Source organism: Balaenoptera acutorostrata, chromosome 4 (genome assembly GCF_949987535.1).
Source record: "Balaenoptera acutorostrata chromosome 4, mBalAcu1.1, whole genome shotgun sequence".
NCBI classification, from domain to species: domain Eukaryota; kingdom Metazoa; phylum Chordata; class Mammalia; order Artiodactyla; family Balaenopteridae; genus Balaenoptera; species Balaenoptera acutorostrata.
This window is the reverse complement of record NC_080067.1, coordinates 68,359,541-68,383,399: the sequence shown is the minus strand read 5'-3', so window position 1 is coordinate 68,383,399 and position 23,859 is coordinate 68,359,541. Positions and strand designations below refer to the sequence as shown.

The following is a 23,859-nucleotide window of genomic DNA, read 5'->3' as shown; positions in this document are numbered from 1 at the left end:
TCTCTGACCAGGGGTTGAACCTGGGCCCCCCTGCATTGGGAGCGAGAAGTCTTAACCACTGGACCACCAGGGAAGTCTGATAATCTTACATTTTAAATGACAATAACATCACTACAGACAAGAAGATTCATCAAAATTGCTGACTTTTAAAGGGGGGAGATGCTCTGTGGGTTGGGAGTAGTTTCAGCAGAAGTGTACCCCCCCCACCAGAATGGACTGGATGACCCTCCGTGCTCTTCCTCAGGACCCTGGGCAAGTCCTCTAGCATCACTCAAGTCAAACCACTCTACAATTATCTTTTGGCTTATCTGCCTTCTTGAGCACAGGGATACATTTACAGCTGACCCCTGAAGAGCACAGATTTGAACTGAGTGGGCTGACTTACACATGAATTTTTTTCAATAAATATATTGGAAAAAATTTGGAAGATTTGCAACAATTTGAAAAAACCTGCAGGCTAACCACATAGCCCAGCAATAGTGAAAAAATTAAGAAAAAGTTAGGTATGTCATGAATGCATAAAATATACGTAGATACTAGTCTATCCTTACATAGGCATAAGATGAGTGATAATAAATATAAAATATGCCTCCCTCTCTCCCCCTCTCTAGTAATTGGAGAAACTGCATGTCAACCGACCATCACATGTGTTTTTAAAAAAAAGTAACAATGTTTCCAATACTGTATCATGAATATGACTGTAATACTATATGCTATAAAAATTTTATAACAATTCACGCATTAGTGTATACGTTAGGCTACTGTGAAGCAATCATATCGATTACACTAGACTACCATAGAGCAATCATTTGCTTTTTCATTATCAATGTATGAATTGTTATACCTGTAATTAAATACAAATTTCTTTTTCACATGTTTTCATTTTTGATGTCTAGTGTTAGTAATATGTATAACAGTACTTTGTTTAAGACAATATTGATATGGGTACTGACAGATGGATGATTCATCTTATGAAAAGATGACATAAATGTACAGTATTGATTAGTTTAGTTCAGTACTGTAAATGTTTTTTCTCTTCCTTATGATTTTAATAATATTTTCTTTTCTCTGACTCACTTATTCTAAGAATACAGTATATAATACATACAACATACAAAGCATGTGTTAATCGACTGTTTCTGTTATTGGTAAGGCTTCCAGCCAACAGCAGGCTATTAGCAGTTAAGTTTTTGGTTAAGTCAAAAGTTATACATGGATTTTCGACTGCACTGGGGTTGGCACCCCTAACCTCCGCATTGTTCGAGGGTCAACTGTATATGTTTTTGTATCCTTAGCACTTTTATCAATGTGGTTTTGGCCCACAGCAGGTACATAAATATTTATTGAATTAATGGATGAGTCCTTATCTTGATTTAATGGACCTCATCATGCTGGACAACCAACCCTACATCTGGGAGTCATTTTTAACTCCACCCATCACATTCAACTAATTTCCAAGCCCTATACATTTTATTTCACAAACGTATCTTGGACCTGTCCTCTCCACTGCCACTGCTTTCATCCTGTCCTCACTGTTTTTTGCTAAGACCTTTTGCCTTCCAACTGGTCTAACTGTTCCCTCCTCCATCTGCTCACTTTGCCAGTCCATTCTCCATACTACAGAATTAATTTTCTATAAAATGAATCTAACGGTATAATTCCTTTGCTTAAAAAACTTCAGTAATTCTCCAGCACACAGAAGATATAGCATAATTTCTTAGCATTACATATAAGATTGTTCAATATCAGCCCCAAAAGTCTATTTCCCAGTCTCTATACTTTTAACTCCTTCCCTCCAATATACCTTTTACAGCTTAGTCTAATGCTTCTTCCACCATCGTCTTTACCACATCATCCTCTGAATATGCATGTTGCTTCAAGACTTCATCAAGTCTTTGCATACCCAGAACCCTTTATCTAGAATGCCCTTCCCAATTCTCTGCCTAGAAGACTGATACCAATTATTCAAGACCCAGTGCAGGCATGTCTGGGAACTCTTGTCTGCTTCTCTCACACAGTCTGTCACTCTCTCCTCTTATTCCTACAGCACTTTTTTACATATGTCTGGTGTAGAGCTTATAACACTGTGCTGTGGTTATATGAGTGCTTCTCTGTTCCACAGGAAAAATTAAGAAAAAGACTGTATTCTTATTTGTGCCCCCCAGAGCCTACCATACTGTGGGGCACAGAGTGGCGCCACGGTAGTGTGTAAATGAATGAATTCCGCAGCTTTGTCTCTCATGTCAGCTGCCTCCCACTCACTGCTTTGGTTTCCTTCTTGCATACCTAACCCCTACTACTATTACTGCTACTTGAGGACTCTGGGTTGTGCTACATGTGCCTGTCATTGTCCTATTCCCTATCTCTATCACTTGTGGCCATAACGATAATAAGCAAAACTCACTACCAGCACTGCCACAGTAGTGACAAGTGAAATACTAGGTCCATTAAATAGTACTTCAAACTGAGCATCTCAATATTCAGCATTAATATACCTGTATTCTAGCCAAGATTTTCCAAGAAAAATTCTAAACAGTCAGCATTGGGACTTCCATGGTGGTTCAGTGGTTAAGAATCCACCTGCCAATGCAGGGGACACGGGTTCGAACCTTGGTCTGGGAAGATCCCACATGCCCCAGAGCAACTAAGCCCATGTGCCACAACTACTGAGCCCACATGCCACAGCTACTGAAGCCCACGCGCCACAGCTACCGAAGTCCACGCACCTAGAGCCCATGCTCTGCAACAAGAGAAGCCATCGCAATGAGAAGCCCGCGCACCGCAATGAAGAGTAGCCCCCACTCACTGCAACTAGAGAAAGCCCGCTCACAGCAATGAAGACCCAACGCAGCCAAAAATAAATAAATAAATAAAAATACAATAAAATAAATTTTAAAAAATAGTCAGCATTAACCCAGTAGGAGGATGACAAAAGTCTGAATAAATAACATGAACCCTGAAGAGAATATGGTTGCAGTCACTATAGCGAAAGATATGGAGAGGTGGGGATGGGGGTGGACCTTCTGTGGATTATGATTTCTAGGTAACTACAGGTTGTATTTCCAAAAATATTTCTGTGATGTTAATATTTGTTATGCACAAAGATGAACTCCCTCATTTCCAGATTGAGATTATCACACAATTGCTTCCAAATACACACACACACACACACACACACAATGTGTAGAAACTGCTATTAAAAGGCAACTATCAACTGAAGAAATTACTACAGTCAGAAGTTCTTAGGTGGATATCCAATAATTGTCTCTCCACTAGACGTTTCTTCCCAGTATATTTTGTGAAGTTTACCTGAAGTTTTTTAATGACTGTTTCAATCTGTTCAGAAAAGTGAGTAGCAACCAGCTCTGCAGCTTTACAGGGCTTCAGGGACACAAGCTCCTGTAATGAAAGAAAAATATAAAATAATCTTCAATGTTAAAGTTAAATAGAATTTCCACAGACGTGAAGTATGATCACCTACCTCAATATTTTCATGAGCTTCTACACTGCATTTCAGGAAACCTCAATATAGGGCCAAAATTTAAAGACATATTGCAAATGAGTAAAATTAGAAAACTGTCATGTAAAAAATCAGATTTTGATATGAAAGGTAATTCAGAATTCTTAGAAAATGAAAGCACTAAAATTCTGGATTTAGGCCATGATATCTACAGGATGAATGGAAGGAACAAAAGCTTCCCAAATTCTCTGCCAGTGAATTTACCCTTGAGCTTAAAGTAATAACTTAAAGAAATGGAAAAAAAAAGAACATAGTTGCAATTTCTCTAGCTAAGAATCCTAAAACTTTACCTCTGATGCCTGGTAGATTTTGAAACCAGAGGTGTCTTAAGAAATCAACTTCAGGTCATAAGTCTTAAATGAGACTAAGAGGTTGACCACTGTTAATAAGACCTATTTCTGTCAAATCTAAGACTTCCAACCTGCCCTCTCCTGAACTTTCCTAGACACTACTGGCTTTCCTTTTCTTCTTGAAACTCTCTTCTTGGTTTCTGTGACCCTATTCTACCTTTTCAACTGCATGTTCCATGGCTAAAATGCCAAGACCAGCTATAGATCAACATATTATATTGTCAAATAAAAATAAGACAAGTTATTGTGATGGCAACATTCGTGATATGTATCTAATAATTTTGTGTTAGTATGTTCAGATTAATAATACTTAGCTGACACAAGTTACTGTAGTTTAAACTACTTTTATACAATACATCTCAAAACAGAGAAGGCACAACTAATCAATATCACATATGAAAAGGGGGATATTACTACTGATCCTCAGACATTAAAAAGATAAGAAACTATTATGAATTAATTTATGTCGAGTATTTAAATATTTAGTCAAAATGGATAAATTCCTAGAAAAATATAATTTAATAAACTGACTTAAGAAATAGAAAACAAGGGCTTCCCTGGTGGCGCAGTGGTTGAGAGTCTGTCTGCTAATGCAGGGGACACGGGTTTGAGCCCTGGTCCGAGAAGATCCCACATGCCGCGGAACAGCTAAGCCCGTGCACCACAACTACTGAGCCTGTGCTCTAGAGCCTGCGAGCCACAACTAGTGAGCCCGCATGCTACAACTATTGAAGCCCACACACCTAGAGGCCATGCTCCGCAACAAGAGAAGCCACCGCAACGAGAAGCCCACGCACTGCAACGAGAGAGTAGCCCCCGCTCGCCGCAACTAGAGAAAGCCCGCGTGCAGCAACGAAGACCGAATGCAGCCAAAAATAAATAAATAAAATAAATTTAAATAAATAAATAAATAAAAATATTATTAACAATAGCACTGTTATGCTAAAATATATGAAGTTGTGACAGTAAATCTAACAGTGGATGAAAAGTCTCTACAGAAGAAATTATAAAACTTCATAGAAAGTTATTCAATAAACGGTTACACCCTATGGTCATAAGGTGGAAGACTCACAATGTAAAGATGTCAATTAAATTAAAAATGATTGAAAGATTCAATGTAATCCTTGTCAGAATCATAAGGTTAGAAACTTTTTTTGGTGGAACTTGACAGGCTGATTCTAAAATGAATTTGGAAGTAAACAGCCAATTCTCTTAAAAACATGAAGACTTATTATAAAACCACAATATTTCAAGTAGTGTGGTACATGTAGAGACAAAGACCAATCAAACAGAAGAGGGCCCAGAAAAAGAGACAAAACACAGAGATCCTTGATATACTTATGATAAGGTAGCACTGCTGAGCTTTTAAAATAATTGTTGCTAGCACACAGATCAATGGAACAGGACAGAAAGCCCAGAAATAAACCCACGCACTTGTGGTCAATTAATCTACAACCAAGGAGGGAAGAATATGCAATGGAGAAAAGACAGTCTCTTCAATAATTGGTGCTGGGAAAACTGGACAGCTACATGTAAAAGAATGAACATAGACCATTCTCTAACACCATATACAAAATAAACTAAAAATGGATTAAAGACCTAAGACCTATCTGTAAGACCAGATACTATATAAAACTCCTATAGGAAAACATAGGCAGAACACTCTTTGACATAAATCATAGCAATATTTTTTTGGAGCTATCTCGTAGAGTAATGGAAACAAAAGCAAAAATAAACAAATTGGACCTAATCAAACTTACAGACTTTTGCACAGCAAAGGAAACCATAAACAAAACGAAAAGACAACCTACAGAATGGGAGAAAATATTTGCAAATGACATAACCAAAAAGGGATTGATTTCCAAACAGCTCATACAGCTCAATATAAAAAAAAAAAACACACAACACAATTGAAAAATGGGCAGGAGACCTAAATAGACATTTCTCCACAGAAGACATACAGATGGCCAGCAGGCATATGAAAAGATGTTCAACATGGCTAATTATTAGAAAAATGCAAATCAAAACCACAGTGAGGTATCACCTCACACAGATCAGAATGGCAATCACCAAAAAGTCTACAAATAGTAAATGCTGGAGACGGTGTGGAGAAAAATGAACCTCCTACACTATTGGTGGGAATGTAAATTGGTGCAGCCATTACGGAAAACAGTATGGAGGTTCCTCAAAAAACTAAAAATAGAACTACCATATGATCCAGCAATCCCATGCCTAAGCATATACCCAGAAAAAATGAAAACTCTAATTCAAAAAGATACATGCACCCCAATGTTCATAGCAGCACTATTTACAATAGTCAAGACATGGAAGCAACCTAAACGTCCACAGACAGATGAATGGATAAAGAAGATGTGGTATATATATATAGTGGAATATTACTCAGCCATATAAAAGAATGAAATAATGCCATTTGCAGCAACATGGATGGACACCTAGAGATTATCATACTAAGTGAAGTAAGTCAGACAGAGAAAGACAAATATCATATGATATCACTTGTATGTGGTATCTAAAAAAAAATACAAAGGAACTTATTTACAAAACAGAAATAGACTCACATACATACACAGGAAACAAACACACATATATAGAAAAGAAACTTATGGAAGGGGGGAGGGATAAATTAGGGATTTTGGACAAACAGATATATACTACTATATATAAGATAAATAACAAGGACCTACTATATAGCATAGGGAACTATATTCAAATATAGTTTATATATTCAAATATATTAAAATATCTTGTAATAACCTATAATGGAAAAGAATCTGAAAAAGAAAAAATATATATATATGTATAACTGAATCACTTTGCTGTACACCTGAAACACTGTAAATCAACTATACTTCAATTTTTACAAAGGAGGAATAAAAGGAAAAAAACTGTTGCTGGAGAACTGGGCATACATATGTTAAAAAATTAATTGGATCCCCACCTCAAATCATATACAAAAGTGCTTTCAGGTGGATCTAAGATTTATAGATGAAACAAAAAACAAGAAAGCTTTTAGACAATAATATAGGACTTCTTCAGTACCGAAGGAAAAAATTGATTATTTTGACTACTTAAAAAAAAACAAAACTTTTCTTAAAAAGGACCACAGAAAAAAAGCCACAGAGTAGAAGATATTTGCAACATGTATCACTGAAAAAAAGACTAACATCCAGGATACATAAAGAACTCCTACATCAGTGAGTACAAGATACATTCTAACAGAAAAATGGGCAAAAGACTTGAACAGGGACATCACAGAAAGGAAATTTAAACGGCCAATAAATACGAATCTATCAATCCCATTAGTAATTAAGGATATGTAAATTTAAAACATAATGAAATATCATTATTCATCCACTAGATAGACAAAATTTTAAACTCAAGCAAGAATATAGAGTCAATGGAAAATCTCACACAATGCTGGCATCTGCTTAAGTTTAATATATTTATCCCAGTTAACTGGCAACTACAGACCCTAGAACAGAGATTATCAAATGTTAACATGCATCAAAATCACCAGGAGGGCTTGTTAAAATATACTGCTGGGCCCTGCCCCCAGAGTTTCTGATTCAGTAGGTCTGAGGTGAAGACTTAAACTGCATTTCTATCAAGTTCTCAGCTGATGCTGTAATGCTGTACCAGGGATCAAATTGAGAACCACTGTTCTAGAGAAATGCATGTGGTAGCTGTGTTCAAGATGCATGTGTAAGAATGATCCTGGATGGACTACTTTTAATAGTCAAAAACTAGAAACAACTGAAATGTCCATTAACAGTAGAATGGATAGACTGTGATATACTTGTAAAATTTAACACTATACAGTAATAAAAATGAACTAGCTACAAACAAAATGTATAAATTTCTCAAAATATTGAGAAAAAGAAAATACAGAGTATAACTTCATTTATATAAAGTTCAGAAACAGGCAAAACAAAAATACATATTTTTAGGGGTGCAGGCAGGTGCAATAACAATATATAAAAGTGCAATAAATTATCAGAAGAACGAGGATAATGAATATATTAGTAAGGCAGTGAATTGTGATAAGCAAAGGATACATGGGAATAGCCTGGGACACTGGAAATAACTCTATTTCTGGGATGCTGGCTTCTTAATTTTTTATTAAACTGTACTTTTATGCACTTTTTAGTTTCTTTTTTTATATTTTAAAATCAAAAATATTTTTAAAAATCTCATGAAACGTGTGTTGTCCATATTGGAAAAACCATCTTTACCAGAGATTCTTTACCTGAAATCTACAGACCCAATCTAAGAATGGCTTTTAGGGAGTCTGTGGACCCCTGAAATAGCAAACAAAATTATGCGTCTGAGCACATGCACAATACTATGAGGCACAGGTCCAAATCTTTCACTAGATTCTCAAAAGAGGTCTATAACCCCCAAAGTGTTAGGAACCACTAATCTGTATACTATGTAGACTGTCTGAAAACTTTATTATGAGGACTTTCCCCCTACGTATTTAATGTTGATTTTATTTACATTACCAAAGCCACACAAGTCCTTCAAAAGAGTCTATAGATTTCTAATGTGGCCTTAAGAAGTGTTAAAAAGTTCAAGGTGAAAAAATGTGCAGATGTGGGAAAAATAGCAGAAATAATTGCTGTGCAGCAACAATACTTCTTGCTTCTCCAGTATGAGTTTTCTGCTGAATAATTTGTTTGTTCATTGATTAATTCATCATGTTTCACATTATGTGGAGAGACACAGCTTCATTTCTGGATGTCTGGAGTCCATGTGCTCAAACCACTGCATAATGCAGATGAAGTGAAATGAACAATGAGGCATAATGTAACTATGGAGACTTAAAGGGGATGATGAAAGGAAAAAGAATACAAAATGATTAGAGGAAAAAAAGATATAATTCAAATATAATTCAAAGTAGAAGAAGGTTTTCTTGGGTTCTTTCACCAAGATATACTGATCTTATTGTTAGCAGGAATACGATAAGACTAAATAAATAACATATATATGTTCTCAATCCAATAGATGAAAGTGTGGAAATTACTTCAGCCCACTGACTGTACCACCTTTCACACCAGATGTTTTACATAAGATGCTGTTCACATTTCTGATCTTTCTAAATGTTACAATTATCAGGAACTAAAAGTATTCACACTACATGCAATGCTTTCTCAAAGTTTCAGAGCTCTTATTATTTTTCATATGTAAAAAAATTTTTAAACATGTTGCATAATCATATCTTTCACTACATCTCTAAACCCATCACCAGAAGTTACCTGATCCTTGCTACAAGGAGGAGGAGAGAAACTCTGTAGATATAAATGTTATTTCCAAAACTAGAATTACCTCAACATCCTTCATTACTACTTTTTTTCAATAATTAGTGACCCAATTCAGGGTCACTACTGAATTGGGCGATTGGGATTGACATGTATACACTGATGTGTATAAAATTGATGACTAATAAGAACCTGCAGTATAAAAAAACAAACAAAACAACTAATACTAGACTTTCATTGGGTTATTTGTATGGAAATATGTTAATATAAATGTTTCAGACATTACGTGAAATTTCTAAATATCTTATATGTTCTGGTATAATGTTATAAGTCATAATCCTAGTTATTACTTTAAAATGCATATCTCAGAAATAACTAATTTTCTTGTCAACTGCATTATTATGAACTTCCATCAAATCTTTAACCGTGGTCATTTTTAAGTCTTTTGTCATTTACAGACAGTTCTGGGTGTACTCTGATGCTTTTGCAAATATGTTCCTATAAAAGGGTTTCAACTTCAAGAAATTCATGGAAAAGACTCTGACAGTACAGGTTTCTGGTAACTGACTGTACTGCTGAACTGAATGAATAAGCATTTTCAGAACTCTAATGAAAAACTGATGAACTCATAAAAGTGCTAACAAAAGATCAAGATGAAAAAAAAAATTAATTACATGGGACTGAGTGAACTGATGAGGATGAGTATAATTTTTGTGACTTTCTGTCTGAATTAAAAAAAAAAAATCCCACAAGGACTCAGAGGCAAAGAATATATAAATCAATTTTCACTGCAAAGTAAAGGAGCTGTTACAGTGGAGGATTACTGGACTGAATGTCAATATTATGACAGTATGAGTGTGTTTCATGTTTGGTAATTGCAATCATTGTTGCTTTTGTTGTGGTCATCCATGTACAATGCTTGGTGTCAGTCTATTTATCTCTTGTAAAAATAAAATACAGTGTGTGTGTGTGTGTGTGTGTGAAAAAAAATAAATAAAAAATAAAATAAAATAAAAAATAAAAAAATCCCACAAGGACTCAGAGGCAAAGAATATACAAATCAATGTTCACTGCAAAGTAAAGGAGCTGCTACAGTGGAGGATTACTGGACTGAATGTCAATATTATGACATAGGATGAGTGTGTTTCGTGTTTGGTAATTGCAATCATTGTTGCTTTTGTTGTGGTCATCCATGTACAATGCTTGATGTCAGTCTATTTATCTCTTGTAAAAATAAAATACAGTGTGTGTGTGTGAGAAAAAATAAAAATTAGTGACCCATAATACAGAACAGATTAAAACAAATCTCTAGCTCTGTTGGTTTCTGAGGAATATTATATTTGTGAACCTAAAGAAACTAAAGTGAGGAGTGATTTTTGGGCCTCTTTTTAGAATGCATTCTGATCACATGTTCATCACACACATATTCGTCTCTCCACTTAGGCATCTATAAGCAAGTTTTTAAAAAAGAACTTTTAGTTTCAAAGTCAACTCTTGCATTCTTGTAAAACAGCATGCATAAACAAAATCAGAATCATCATCCTCTTACATAAGGAAGGGAAATACATCAGAGAGAACAACTCATTGCAGTAATGTTTCTAAAATTCCATCAGGTGACTAGGGGGAATGGTTCCGTCATGTAGTAGAGAAAAAGTAGTACTTTCAGAATTTCTAAGAACACTGTAAAAACCTACTAAAATTCCAGTTTGTCAACTAGCTGATTGAACATGAGTTATTTTCAGAAGTCATGATATAATAAATTGTATATGACATGGGTTTTACAAATACAAATGTGAGGTAGAATAAATTATCTGAAAAAGATGTTAATCCTTGAGCAAATCAATTTAATAATATAATACCTCCAACTGCTTAGTTAGAAAAACTTAATTTGGGAGATATCCATACAAATGGGAAAGTTTTAAAAATTCTGTTGAATCAGTACCTCAATATGATCCATTGCCTTCTGCCATACAGACTGCTTCTCCTCTGCACTGTGTCCAGGAATGGATAAGATATTGTGAATGTAGTTAAAGACTTCTTCCTGAAAAGCACAAGACAATATAATTCATTCATTCATTCACTCAAGCAATATTTAGTCACTATCTACTAACTGTACCAATCTTGGTAAATATCTGTTATTTGGAGATGGAAAACCATTTGGAGATAATTAACTGATGGACGACTGACTTAAAAGAGAAAGAGTAATTGTTTAAAGTTTAGGGTAGATTCTTAGAAGTTGCAAATCTGTTCCAATTAATGTTAGTCTCAATTTCATTAATCTAACAGCGAATATCATTCTTTTGCTTTGGTGGTCTCTGTCCACATTCCCAATTTCATCTCAAATCACTTTTGCCCTCACCCGTTATGCTCCACTTACAATGATCTGAGCTTCATTTATACGATCTCTATTCAGTTCCTTGAACAAGCCAAAAAATTTTCCCACCTCAAGATCTTTGCACATACTGTTCCTGATCCTGCAACATTTTTCTATTGGCTCTTGGCTTGACTGACTTCTTCTCAAATTCCAAAACTCAGTTTTTAAGTCATTTTATCTGAGATTCCTTCCCTGGCTGCTCTGTATAAGTCAGTTTCCCCATTATCCTCTCATGTTGCACCCAGTTTCTCTAGCGCTCATCACAATTTGTAACTAAATATTTGGTTTTCTTACTGTCCATCTCCATCACTAAACTATAAGTTATAAAATTACAGGAACTATATATCTGTTTTAATTATCAGTATATACTTGGCTAATAGCAGGCACTCAGTGAAACCCTGCTGAATAATGAACAAAACTTTAAATCAGCAAACATATGTCCAAATATTTCTACTGAATAGTTACACCTACTGAATAGTTATTTCTTCTTGATAAGGGGAGGAGGGGGACTGAGTAAGAAAAAAGGGTAAAGCTATCTCTTAACTCACCTCTCTTAGGGGGTCACGTAAGTAGCAATCAATAATTTTGTCATATTGGTGTTCTCGTTCATACATAAATTCACAAATTTGATAGCTAGAACATAAAAGGAAAAACTTCAGTGTACCAAACAGGCAGGTGGTTATTAGCTTATTGTTTCAAGACATTTGCTCAGGCATAGAGGTTAGTATTAAGGAAAATGAAAATAGTAGATGTGGTTTCTATTGTTAAATGAAGTTATAGTACCTGCCATTCCTCTAAATATATGTTTAAGATGCTGCTGAATACTACGTTTATAAGAAATTTCAAAGCTGGGTACAAAATAAATGTTAAAGCAACAATGCGTCACATAAAAAATAGTTAATATATTACATATCAATATAATCAATTATATGAAATTTCCCTATTCAGAATTAAATATGTCAAATGAAATATTCAACAAACTAAATAGTAGTGCTAACATATTGCATCTTATTTGCCACGTTAAATTCTGCATTGTTTATTATATATATAGGATAACTGTCAAAAATCTATGAAATACCATGGAAATTTTAAGTAAAAAAAAACTACAATAATAAATCATAAGGCTGCTATTTCATTTTCACACTAAAATGTACAAGCACTTCAAATTTACTTGCTATTAATTTCTGCACATCTAACTAATTTCTAGACTTGAAAGGCAGAAACTTTTGCACCCAGGTTTTTTTTGTTGTTACATGCATAACTTTTCTTAAAAAAATGGCAATGCATAAATAAACTGGGCTTCAAGTTAGAGAAATATAATTTAATAGTTCTATGGGAACTAATACATGGCTTCAAGCAACTTACAATTCTGCCTTTTCTGCCATACGGATGAGCCGACTCTCTTCAAATTGAACTATGCCTCCAGCCTGCAGCAATTCTAAAAGGACCTGAACATTTAAAATAAATGAGTAAAAACACTTTGGAATCTACTTTTATTTATTAGCTCTTTAAGTGTCCATTCAGCCACAGAAACCATACCTTTTTTGCTTTTGTCTTATTATGTGCTGATGTTTCAGTTTGGCTTTCATGTATACAAGGGATTAGACTGCCATTATAATGTTGATCATATTGTATTTAAGTCTTAAAAACAGATAAACAGCTCTATTTTCAAACATGGAAGGAATGCAAAAGTGTTTGCAAACAAAGCCTTATTAGAATATCTAATTGACCCTCCACTAAGCTAAAAACGTCCATATGTATTCTTTCAATAAGTGAATTTTTGTCTGGTGCCTTTATGACTTATGGTTCTTTAAAATCTGTTGCCCACAGGTAATATCCATGTTCACGTGTTAATTTTTCTAACGAAACTTGGGGTTTCTCACAGTATAGCATTATTCACAAGAGCTAAAAGGTGGAAACAACCCTAATGTCAATCAATGGATAAATGGATGAACAAAATATGGTATATACATATAATGGAATATTATTCATCCTTAAAAAGGAATGAAATTCTGACACATGCCACACATCGATAAACCTTAAAAACATTATGCTAAGTGAAATAAGTCACAAAAGGGCACATAATGTATAATTCCACTTATACAAGGCACCTAAAGTAGTCAAATTCACAGAGACAGAAAGTTTAATAGTTGCCAGGGTGCTGGGGAGGGATAACGAGGACTTACTGTTTAATGGGTACAGAGTTTCAGTTTGGGACTATAAAGTTCTGGAGACAGATGGTGGTGATGATTGCACAACAGTGATATTACATTTAATGAGAACTGTACACTTAAAATGCTTAAAATGACAAATCGTATTGTGTTTATATATTTGACCACAATAAAAAAACAAAGAAAAATGCTGGGGTTCATATAATTAATCTTTACCACACTAAGTAGCTGAATAAAAAAAGGTGACCAGGATGTTGAGATATCAATATTTTAAAATAAACCTCAAATATAATAGAATCACTACATAGTCATTAGAGCAATATGAGAAAGCTCTCTCCTATATTTAAGTTCAAGATCCAGAGTAACAGGCCCTTTCTCAGAACTCCAGGAAACCATTTAACAAAGTATTTTTCTAACACAGGAAATTGATTACTTTCAAGTCAAATTTTTTTTAAAAGACAGAAGAGAAATAAAACCTATCCTACCTTTACACTTCAGAACTCTAATTTAATCCATTTTGAGTATTATAATGTACTGCTATATAGAGCAATGATAGCGTGAACCCACCTGCTAGAAGCCTCAGTTTGGAATAACATAATCAACTGCCATTGCTGGAGCCAGTCTGAACCAACTTACTGAGCTGAAACTGACTGTTAACTTTTCAGGAATTTTGTAAGCCAGTGGTTAAATACAAGCATTGTTAAAAATCAAATTATATAAACCTACAATTAAATAAATTAAATTAAAAGTGAAGGTAATCAATACCCACACTCACCACTTCCTAATTATTTTACTACATTTTACTGTGTATGCTCTCAAGGTTAGTTACTGTAGCCGTATCTGTATGCTGGAAATATTACATAAGTGTGTGGTATGGTGCATCTCTCCCCAATTCCATGTGCTGGGTGACATCATGCTGGTAGACTGAAGTCAGCCATGGTGGGAATACTTACACCATGGAAACCGGCAAATGCTGTAAATCAGGGCTTGTTACATTTTCAAAGGGTTATAAAACAAACAAACAAAGAAGAATATGTGACAGAGACTATATGTGACCCATAAGGCCTAAAATATTTACTCTCTGGTCCATTACAGAAAAAGCGTGCCAATTTCTGGTTAAGAAAGTGATGGAGATAATGTTAATAAGATAGTCAAACTTAAAAGTGTGCATGTCAGAGACATTACACTATAAATAGCACAAAAAAATTAAGGAATTATTTTCCAGTATTCAAAAACAGTTATCCGATTCAGCAAAGAAGTCACAACACTGATGAATGAAGCTCTGACATGCTTTCACTGTTGCACTTTCATCTTATTCACTTTAATAAATGAAAACATCAACCAACGTTCATATTAGTGCTAACCAGTTGTTAAACTTTTATCAGCATACCACTGGAAAATATTCAAATATATTGCATAAACAAATTTTGATATATGACAAACAGTACAAGAGAAAGAGTGCTGGATTAGAAGGGAAGGAATTGAGTTCTAATCTCATTTATGACCTTGAGCAATTTACTTCATCAGTTTTCTTTCTATTTTCTAAAATGAGTTGGGGAAAAAAACCCAGATAATCCCAAAGGGGATTCCCAATAATAGATTACTACATTATGATTACTTTTAAAGGTTTGGCTTTTACATTTAGGTTTGGTTTTTTTTGTTTGTTTTGGATTTTTTGTTTTTTTTTAAAGTAGGTTGTTGGTTTGTTTTTTTTTTAGTTTTAAAATTTTTTATTTATTTATTTATGGCTATGTTGGGTCTTCGTTTCTGTGCGAGGGCTTTCTCTAGTTGCGGCAAGTGGGGGTCACTCTTCATCGCGGTGCGCGGGCCTCTCATTATCACGGCCTCTCTTGTTGCGGAGCACAGGCTCCAGACGCGCAGGCTCAGTAATTGTGGCTCACGGGCCTAGTTGCTCCGCGGCATGTGGGATCCTCCCAGACCAGGGCTCGAACCCGTGTCCCCTGCATTGGCAGGTAGATTCTCAACCACTGCGCCACCAGGGAAGCCCCTAGGTTTGGTTTTTATTTTTGTTTTATTTAGTAATTTACATAAGAAGTTTTTATCATTTTATATAGCAACACCATGCATAACATGTTTCACTTTTCCTGCCAATAGAGAAACAGGGGCAAAATGAGGGATCCACATTACTATTTGTATTCAGTATAATTTAAGAGACAATCAAAATTTTAGCAGCTGTTCTCTTCCCTAAGACAGTCTGCAGCAGTCACAGGGCCACAGCTGTGCAGAGAAAGGTTCGCTGTTGTGATCCTATATTCTTTATCTGAGTCTCAACCTCTGGCCTGGCATATATTACCATAAAAAATCAGCATAGCTCTCAAAGCACTTAATTTTTATAGTTTACTTAGCTGACAAAGTCTTGCTATCAATTTTAAATAGACTGCCTCTCTTAGTACTCACAATTACAATGGGTAAGCTTTTGAGAAATCCTGCTCCTAGAAAGGACCCTCAAGAAAGTGGCTAAGTAGAAAGAAGTGGTAATCAATTTCTTTCTCACAGTGATTAGTGGCGAGACAGATGGATTCTTGTCTCCAGAAATGTTGAGCACTAGTGCAGTGGCACTTCCAAAAGCTGAGTGTTCCAATACTCAGGATCCTGAAGCCTTTCTGGTTCACGGCCATAGCAACTAGAAGTGGTTACCAGCTTAATGACAATGGTGGAAAGCAGCATACAACAGGTGCCAACTGTTGCTCATGAAGGAGAAGGATAAAGTTTATATTCTCTTTGATGTCATGTTGAATGCAAGACAGGTCCAGTCTGCCTAGGAATTTAGTTTGATTGAGGCTCAAACTAACAACCATCCACACTATTTTCTGGTTGCCACTGTCTAGCTTAGTATTAGGGTTGGGAACAAGTCATTTTCCCCTTATGTCTAGTGAGGTCTAGTACAGAAAGGTTCTTTCTGGCTTACTCTGTCTTCTTTCCCATTCTTTAGCAAGACGAGTTCCAGTAGTTCATACCTGCTGTCTTTCTGAGTGTCGGGAGTCATCGTCAGGACTACAGAGGAATTCAAGGACCTGGTCAAAGAAAAGGTATTTTTTTAATTGGATACCAGCATGCATGCCACACCACTATCATAATGAAAACCATTACTACCCTTTCTATATCACCAATTCATTCACATTCGGCTCAACGAACACCACAGGTATATGGTATCTTCTCAACTGATTGGCCTAGTAGATGACACAGCAGGCTTCAGGTATGCTAACAATTTAATATATACCTTATACACATTTCTTTGCTGTTTAGAAACATGACTGGAAGCCAGCATCTTCTATATACCTTAACTTTAAGATCCTCAATACCGTGGACCACACAAAGCATGGACTTTGGAGTCAGGCCACTTGAATTTGAATCCTAACCTTATTAACACTTAACAACAATATTTATTGCTAATAATAACACTTATTAAGTATGACCTTGGATGAGTGACTTAACCTCTCCAGGTTTTAGTTTCCTCATCTGCAAAATGGGAGTAATAACTATACCAATTTCAGAGCTACTGGGAGTACGGAGTTAATACATACATATAAAACTTTGGAACAGAGCATGGCACTATGAAGTGCTCAATAAACGCTGGTCATTATTAGCAACTTTCTCCAGATAAAAAGTATTTTCTTTGCCACCTGTGGCTTTGTGGAGATATTTAACTGGGATTAGGAAATACCTTCACAGTTAAAGTCATTTGTAAGTAAATTCAGATTTTCTAAAAGTAATCTCTCCTCCAGATGCTCAACATCATAGTCTTACTACCAGTGAGATGGGTGATTATTAAACTGAAAAATTCTTAAGCCAAGAATTCTAGGCAATTTAGAAAAACAGAATAATTGGGAGAACAGAATCTATGTAAACCAATCTCCACAAACCATACTCCCATGATACCAAGTTACTAGGCAGTCATACTACCCAAACACAACATTAAAAAAAAAAAAAACTAATTTAGATCCAAACTGAAAGGTGAAAAAGCTTCTATCTGGTAAGACACTTACCCAATAGGCTATTATATTAAGAAACCATGTAATCCAGTGAATTTTTCTATGAACAGTAAATAAAAACAATTCTAGTTCTTATGGTTAAAGACACTCACCTGATCAAAAAGGGTTCTGTTTACAAACAAGGTATTGTCAGGCTTTGCAAGCTGCCGGGCAAGGAAGGTAAAGAGACACCCTACTTGTGAGGGAGTAAAATCTGAATTCTCCACCATAACCTGATGAGCAAAAGAGACCATTTATTCAATATGCCATCTGGTTTGACACAGAAAAATAAATAATTAGAAGCTGGGGGAAGCCTCAGTACTAAAGACTCAAAGATTCTTTTATTGGCTATGTAACAACTGAGTTCAATACCATTTAGAGAAGGGGCACAACTACTTGCACACCCTGAAAGCATTTTAGTAATTTTTGGCATAATTTTAGGCACAAGTTGGATAAGAACTGAATTGTTAGAGAGGTGGATTTCAAAGAAATATTAATCATGTTTCCTTCTTGAATTCTTTTTTTTTTTTTTAATGAAAGCTTCTTTATTCATTTATTTATTTTTAGCTGTGCTGGGTCTTCGTTTCTGTGCAAGGGCTTTCTCTAGTTGCGGCGAGCGGGGGCCACTCTTCATCGTGGTGCGCGGGCCTCTCACTGTCGGGGCCTCTCCTGTTGCGGAGCACAGGCTCCAGACGCGCAGGCTCAGTAGCTGTGGCTCACGGGCTTAGTTGCTCCGTGGCATGTGGAATCTTCCCAGACCAGGGCTCGAACCCGTGTCCCCTGCATTGGCAGGCAGATTCTCAACCACTGCGTCACCAGGGAAGCCCTCTCTTGAATTCTTAAAAGAGAATCTAAAGTTAATTTAAATTAAAAGTAATCTTATTAAAAAGTTGTCCACCAACACAGGAAGAAGGGAGTTGCTCTGGGGTTTAAAAGTAAGATAACTTAAGAGTGAAAGTATCCCAGAAAAGAACTCAGCCAGCCCACGAAAAAATGAAGTGAACGGCTTCTGCCTTGTCTATAAGCAGTTTGTTGAACAGATGGTTTCATATAACAGGCTCTTTGCAACCACACACAGTTACCAAGTCATAATCAGTCCTCTGATTTAAGTGACCTCTCATCTCCTGAGTACCTACTACTATGAGTAAGATGCTATGGTAGAAGCCTTCAAGGGAATTATGAACCAGAAGGCAAGGTGAGACAGGTAAACAACTCTTAAATAAAAAGCATAATGTGATCAATCAGCACTATTATAAAGGAACAAATGACTACGGAAGCACAGTGGGAGAAATTTAGTTCAACTGGTTAGAGAAGAAATTTGAAAAAAAAAAGAGAAAACTAGCTTTTAAACTAAGCTGTAAAGCCCACGTGGAACCCATGACAGGGGGAAATGGCAGGAGAAAGAGCAGCCCAGGCAGAGAGAAGAGTAGGGGCAAAAGCATGAACACAGGAAAATACAAGTTTGTCTGGAGAAACTGTGTTTCATTAGAACGCAGCAGCATGCATGAGGAGGGAGAAATTAGATCGAAAGGAAAGATTAGGCCTCCAATGTCATTCTAAGGAATGTAGAATTTATTCCACCAAAAACTGAGGAGTTTCTAAAGGGGCAATGAGGAGAGCTGATCATGATCAGCACTGTGCTTAAGAAAATTACCCCATCAGCAGTGTTTAGGATTAAATAACAGAAGCAAGAGATAAAAGGTAGAGAGACCAAGATGCATGTGATTTCAGGGGTCCAAGGGAGAGACAGAGGGGTTCAGAACAATGCAGTGATAATGAACAGGGAAGGAGAAACAGATGCAAAAGACACTGCAGAGAGAGAGGAGACAGGGCAAGTATTCACATGTGTGGAAACGTGTGGCTAAAGGAGGAATGAAAAATGGCAGGTCTTGAGCCTGACAGGCAGGGAGAATGATGCCATTAACAAAGAGGGAGAATGCAAAAGTATGGGAAGGAAGACCAGGTATTGTTTTGGACTAGATGAATTTATGGAGGCAACTCTAAAACAAATTAGGGAATAGTACCCCATCTCACCTAGAGAAAAGTCCGAAGTTCCCTCCTTTCATTTTCTGCTCAAAGATGAAGTATAAGATTTCTCCTATAAAACATTCCCTTGGGGCCGAGCTTTTAGCCTACCTTTTCTTATTTTGCTAAGCACTATGTCCCTTTCTTTTTTTTACCATGCCTGCTTTTAATCCAGCAGTCACAGCTTGCTCAAGTGCATAATTAATCATTACTAGAGTATGAGGATATTTCAAGTTGTAATCTGTGTGTGTATCTAAATTCCAATTTATAATATTCAAAGAGCTTTCTATAGCTTTAAAATACCCAGTCATCACTCCCTTTCAGTGTGCAGGTCCTTTCCTAGGACCCAACTCTCAGGGCCCAACCAGTGCCCTTCTCTGCTTTTAGCTCTTCCTTTTGCTCTGAAGTGTAATTTTAACTATCTGATCCTAGAAACACCTTCAAAGGAAACAGTTCTAACTCACAGCCCATTCCCTTGCCACCTCAGCAAGTTATCATCCTAGAAATTTTAGCTTCTTTTCATTCCCTCTCTGATTGATTTCAGAGACCATGCTTACAAAATTTTCTGAGCAATCTTATAAAAAGTCACAAATTAACAGCTTTCCCCCTCTCTATCTGCAGCCATTCAGCACCCATGATAATGCCTGAGGTTTGATGCTCATTCACCTGTTCTCTGGTCCTTGCCTATGCTCCCTCAGAAAAACACTTTAACAAATGAGTACAACTCTATCACCAGAAATGAGAAAATAATCTCAAAAGTTCATTCTTCATTGACCCTAGGTAAATACTATCAAAACAACATACAAGATGCAGCCACTATGGAAAACAGTATGGAGGTTCCTTAAAAAAACTAAAAATAGGGGACTTCCCTGGTGGCGCAGTGGTTGAGAGTCTGCCTGCCAATGCAGGGGACACGGGTTCGAGCCCTGGTCTGGGAAGATCCCACATGCCGCGGAGTGGCTAAGCCCGTGAGCCACAGCTACTGAGCCTGCGCGTCTGGAGCCTGTGCTCGCAACGGGAGAGGCCGCGATAGTGAGCGGCCCGCGCACCGCGATGAAGAGTGGCCCCTGCTCTCCGCAACTGGAGAAAGCCCTCGCACAGAAACGAAGACCCAACACAGCCAAAAATAAAATTAATTAATTAATTAATTAAAAAAAAAAAAAAAAAAAAACTAAAAATAGAGCTACCATATGAGCCAGCAATCCCACTCCTGGACATGTATCTGGAAAAAATGAAAACTCTAATTCGAAAAGATACATGCACCCCAATGATCACAGCAGCACTATTTACAATAGCCAAGACACGGAAGCAACCTAAGTGTCCACCAACAGACAAATGGCTTTAGAAGATGTGGTTTATATACGTAACGGAGTATTACTCGGCCATAAAAAAGAATGAAATAATGCCATTTGCAGCAAACATTGATGGAACTAGAGAATACTATACTTTAGTGAAGTAATCCAGAAAGACAAATATTATATGATATCACTTATATGTGGAATCTAAAAAATAATACAAATGAAGAGATTCACAGATACAGAAAACAAACTTACGGTTACCTATGGGAAAAGGGGGGGGAGGGGTCAATCAGGAGTATGAGGTCAATGGATACAAACTACTATACTTAAAACAGATAAGCAATAAGAATTTACTGTATAGCACAGAGAACTATATTCAGTATCTTGTAATAACCTATAATGGAAAATAACCTGAAAAAAATATATATATATATATAAAAAACTGAATCACTTTGCTGTACACCTGAAACTAACACAATATTGTAAATCAACTCTACTTCAATTAAAAAATATATATATACAAGAGCACAATTCACCAACAGTAAGAGTTTAAGTACTTCATGGAGCTTTATTTCCTTCATTTGGATCATTCTTCCAACTTAGTACAGTTTTATTTTTATTTCTTTAAAATTTATTTATTTTTATTTATTTTTATTTTTGGCTACATTGGGTCTTCGTTGCTGTGTGTGGGCTTTCTCTAGTTGAGGCGAGCGGGGGCTACTCTTTGTTGCAGTGTGCCAGCTTCTCATCACGGTGGCTTCTCTTGTTGCGAAGCACGGGCTCTAGGTGTGCGGGCTTCAGTAGTTGTGGCTCATGGGCTCAGTAGTTGTGGCTCATGGGCTCAGCAGTTGTGGCTCGTGGGCTCAGTAGTTGTGGCTCATGGGCTCTAGAGCGCAGGCTCAGTAGTTGTGGCACACGGGCTTAGCTGCTCCATGGCATGTGGGATCTTCCCAGACCACGGCTTGAACCTGTGTCCCGTGCATTGGCAGGTGGATTCTTAACCACTGCACCACCAGGGAAGTCCCTTAGTACAGTTTTAAATTCTAATTCTAATTCAATCAACTTGCAAACATTTCTTGAACATTTACCAGGTTGCAGGCATTATGCTGGACATATTTCTGTTTCTGGGCATGTTAAAACAATGACCAAAAAAAAAAAAAAATCCTTACAGTTGCTACCTACAGGAAATTCATTCCAGGTAGGAAAATATACATGTAAACGATTACTATAGTGTGCCAAGTGTAGCATGAGGTGTTACATGAACACAGAGAAGGGGCAAATAATCAAACTGGAAGTGTGAGACAGGGTTCTAAAAGTTTCTCATGGATGATATTTGAGTTACGTCTTGGAAAATGGCTAGGAATTTGCCAGGCAGGGAAAGGGAAAGAAAAGGCATGGTGGAATAAAAGAAAACTCACACAAAGAACATAAGCTGTAAAGGTGACACAGAAAGTTCACTGAATTCCAACAATTTAAAACTGTTGAGAAGGGGGTCCCCTGGTGGCCTAGTGGTTAGGATTCTGGGCTTTCACTGCCGTGGCCCAGGTTCAATCCCTGGTTGGGGAACTGAGATTTTGCAAGCTGTGCAGTGTGGCCAAAACAAACAAAAAACAAAATAACAAAAACAAACCAAAAAACAAAACTGTTGAGGAGTTCATAATACGGAATGGTGGTGGGGGTGGTGGTGGTGGTGGTGGTGAGGAGGGTCAGAGAGCGGAGCAGTTATAGAGAAGCAGTCAGGGACCAGAAAATATAGAAGCATCTTGGATGTCGTGTTAAACAGTTTAGATGGGTATGGCAGAAACTAGTACTTGTGCTCCAACATCTGTTCCTTCCTTCTAATTTAGAAACAGAACTCCTCATTTTTAGCTAAACACATGGCCACTCACAAAATAGAGTACATTTCTCAGTCTCTCTTAGCATCTAAGGGGCCATATATCTAAGTTCTGATCAACATGATATAAGCAGAATTGCAGTACACAACTTCTAAAAAATTTTCTGAAAGAAAGAGAACACTTTCTTCTTCATCTCTTTCTGCATTCAGGCTGGCTAGAATGCAGAAGTGATGGCTGGAGCCTCAGCAGCCATTTTGGACCAAAAGACACAAACCACATACTAAGAATAACAGCAGTAAGACAGAAGGAATGTACATCACTGATAAGTTTGTGAAGCTACTCTACCAGATCAGGTTGCCTACCCTCCAGACTTATAGGAGAAAACTAAATTTCCATAACAAGCTATTATTATTTTGAACTTTCTCTCACAGCAGAACTTAATTTCAACTGAGCCAAGGGGGAGCCATAGAAGAATATTAGGTAGAGGAGAGGTAAGATCATGAATTAAAGAAGGACAAGAATAAGACCATTTGGGAAGGTATTTTGGAAATCTAGGTGAATATTCTCCATACTAGCCACCTGGATCAAACTGGCATTATTTGGGAGCTTAGCAATTCTATTCTCTTATTCATCACTGCCTATCTTACAAGGTCAATAAATAGTTCAAATGAGATCATGTATATAAATGAGCTTTGAAAATTATGAAGAACTATTATAAATGTAATTAATGCATTAATGTTATGCACAACTAGAGAATATTTTAATTTTAGTCTCTTGTCCAAAATAATCTAAAAGTTACTAAGAGGATGAAATCTCCATTTTATAGCCAAATGAACAGGATGAAAATTCTAAGCTTTCAACTACAAGAAGAAACTGGCATGGCTGAAGCTGTGCAGATGAACAGAAAAAGAATCATTCACTAGCAACAGTATGAATCTCAAAATAGCTTTCAACTGAATCTAGTTAGATTTAGATTGGGATGATCATCTCTGTGTGCCTCAAATCATTCTTAAGT

The 23,859-nt window shown here is 36.5% G+C and overlaps 1 protein-coding gene across 7 annotated transcripts in view; it reads right to left on the bottom strand.

Moving 5' to 3' along the window:
- The window catches only part of VPS8 (VPS8 subunit of CORVET complex), a 280,256-nt gene that overhangs the window by 128,691 nt on the left and 127,706 nt on the right, over positions 1–23,859 (bottom strand). For all 7 annotated transcript variants that reach the window (XM_057545206.1, XM_057545205.1, XM_057545207.1 and 4 more), the window contains exons 29-34: positions 17,800–17,919; positions 16,673–16,729; positions 12,889–12,971; positions 12,072–12,156; positions 11,092–11,190; positions 3,310–3,399 (exon numbers count right to left, since the gene is read on the bottom strand). In XM_057545206.1, coding sequence (XP_057401189.1) covers positions 3,310–3,399; positions 11,092–11,190; positions 12,072–12,156; positions 12,889–12,971; positions 16,673–16,729; positions 17,800–17,919 — 534 coding nt within the window. The remainder of the gene's footprint in view (positions 1–3,309; positions 3,400–11,091; positions 11,191–12,071; positions 12,157–12,888; positions 12,972–16,672; positions 16,730–17,799; positions 17,920–23,859) is intronic.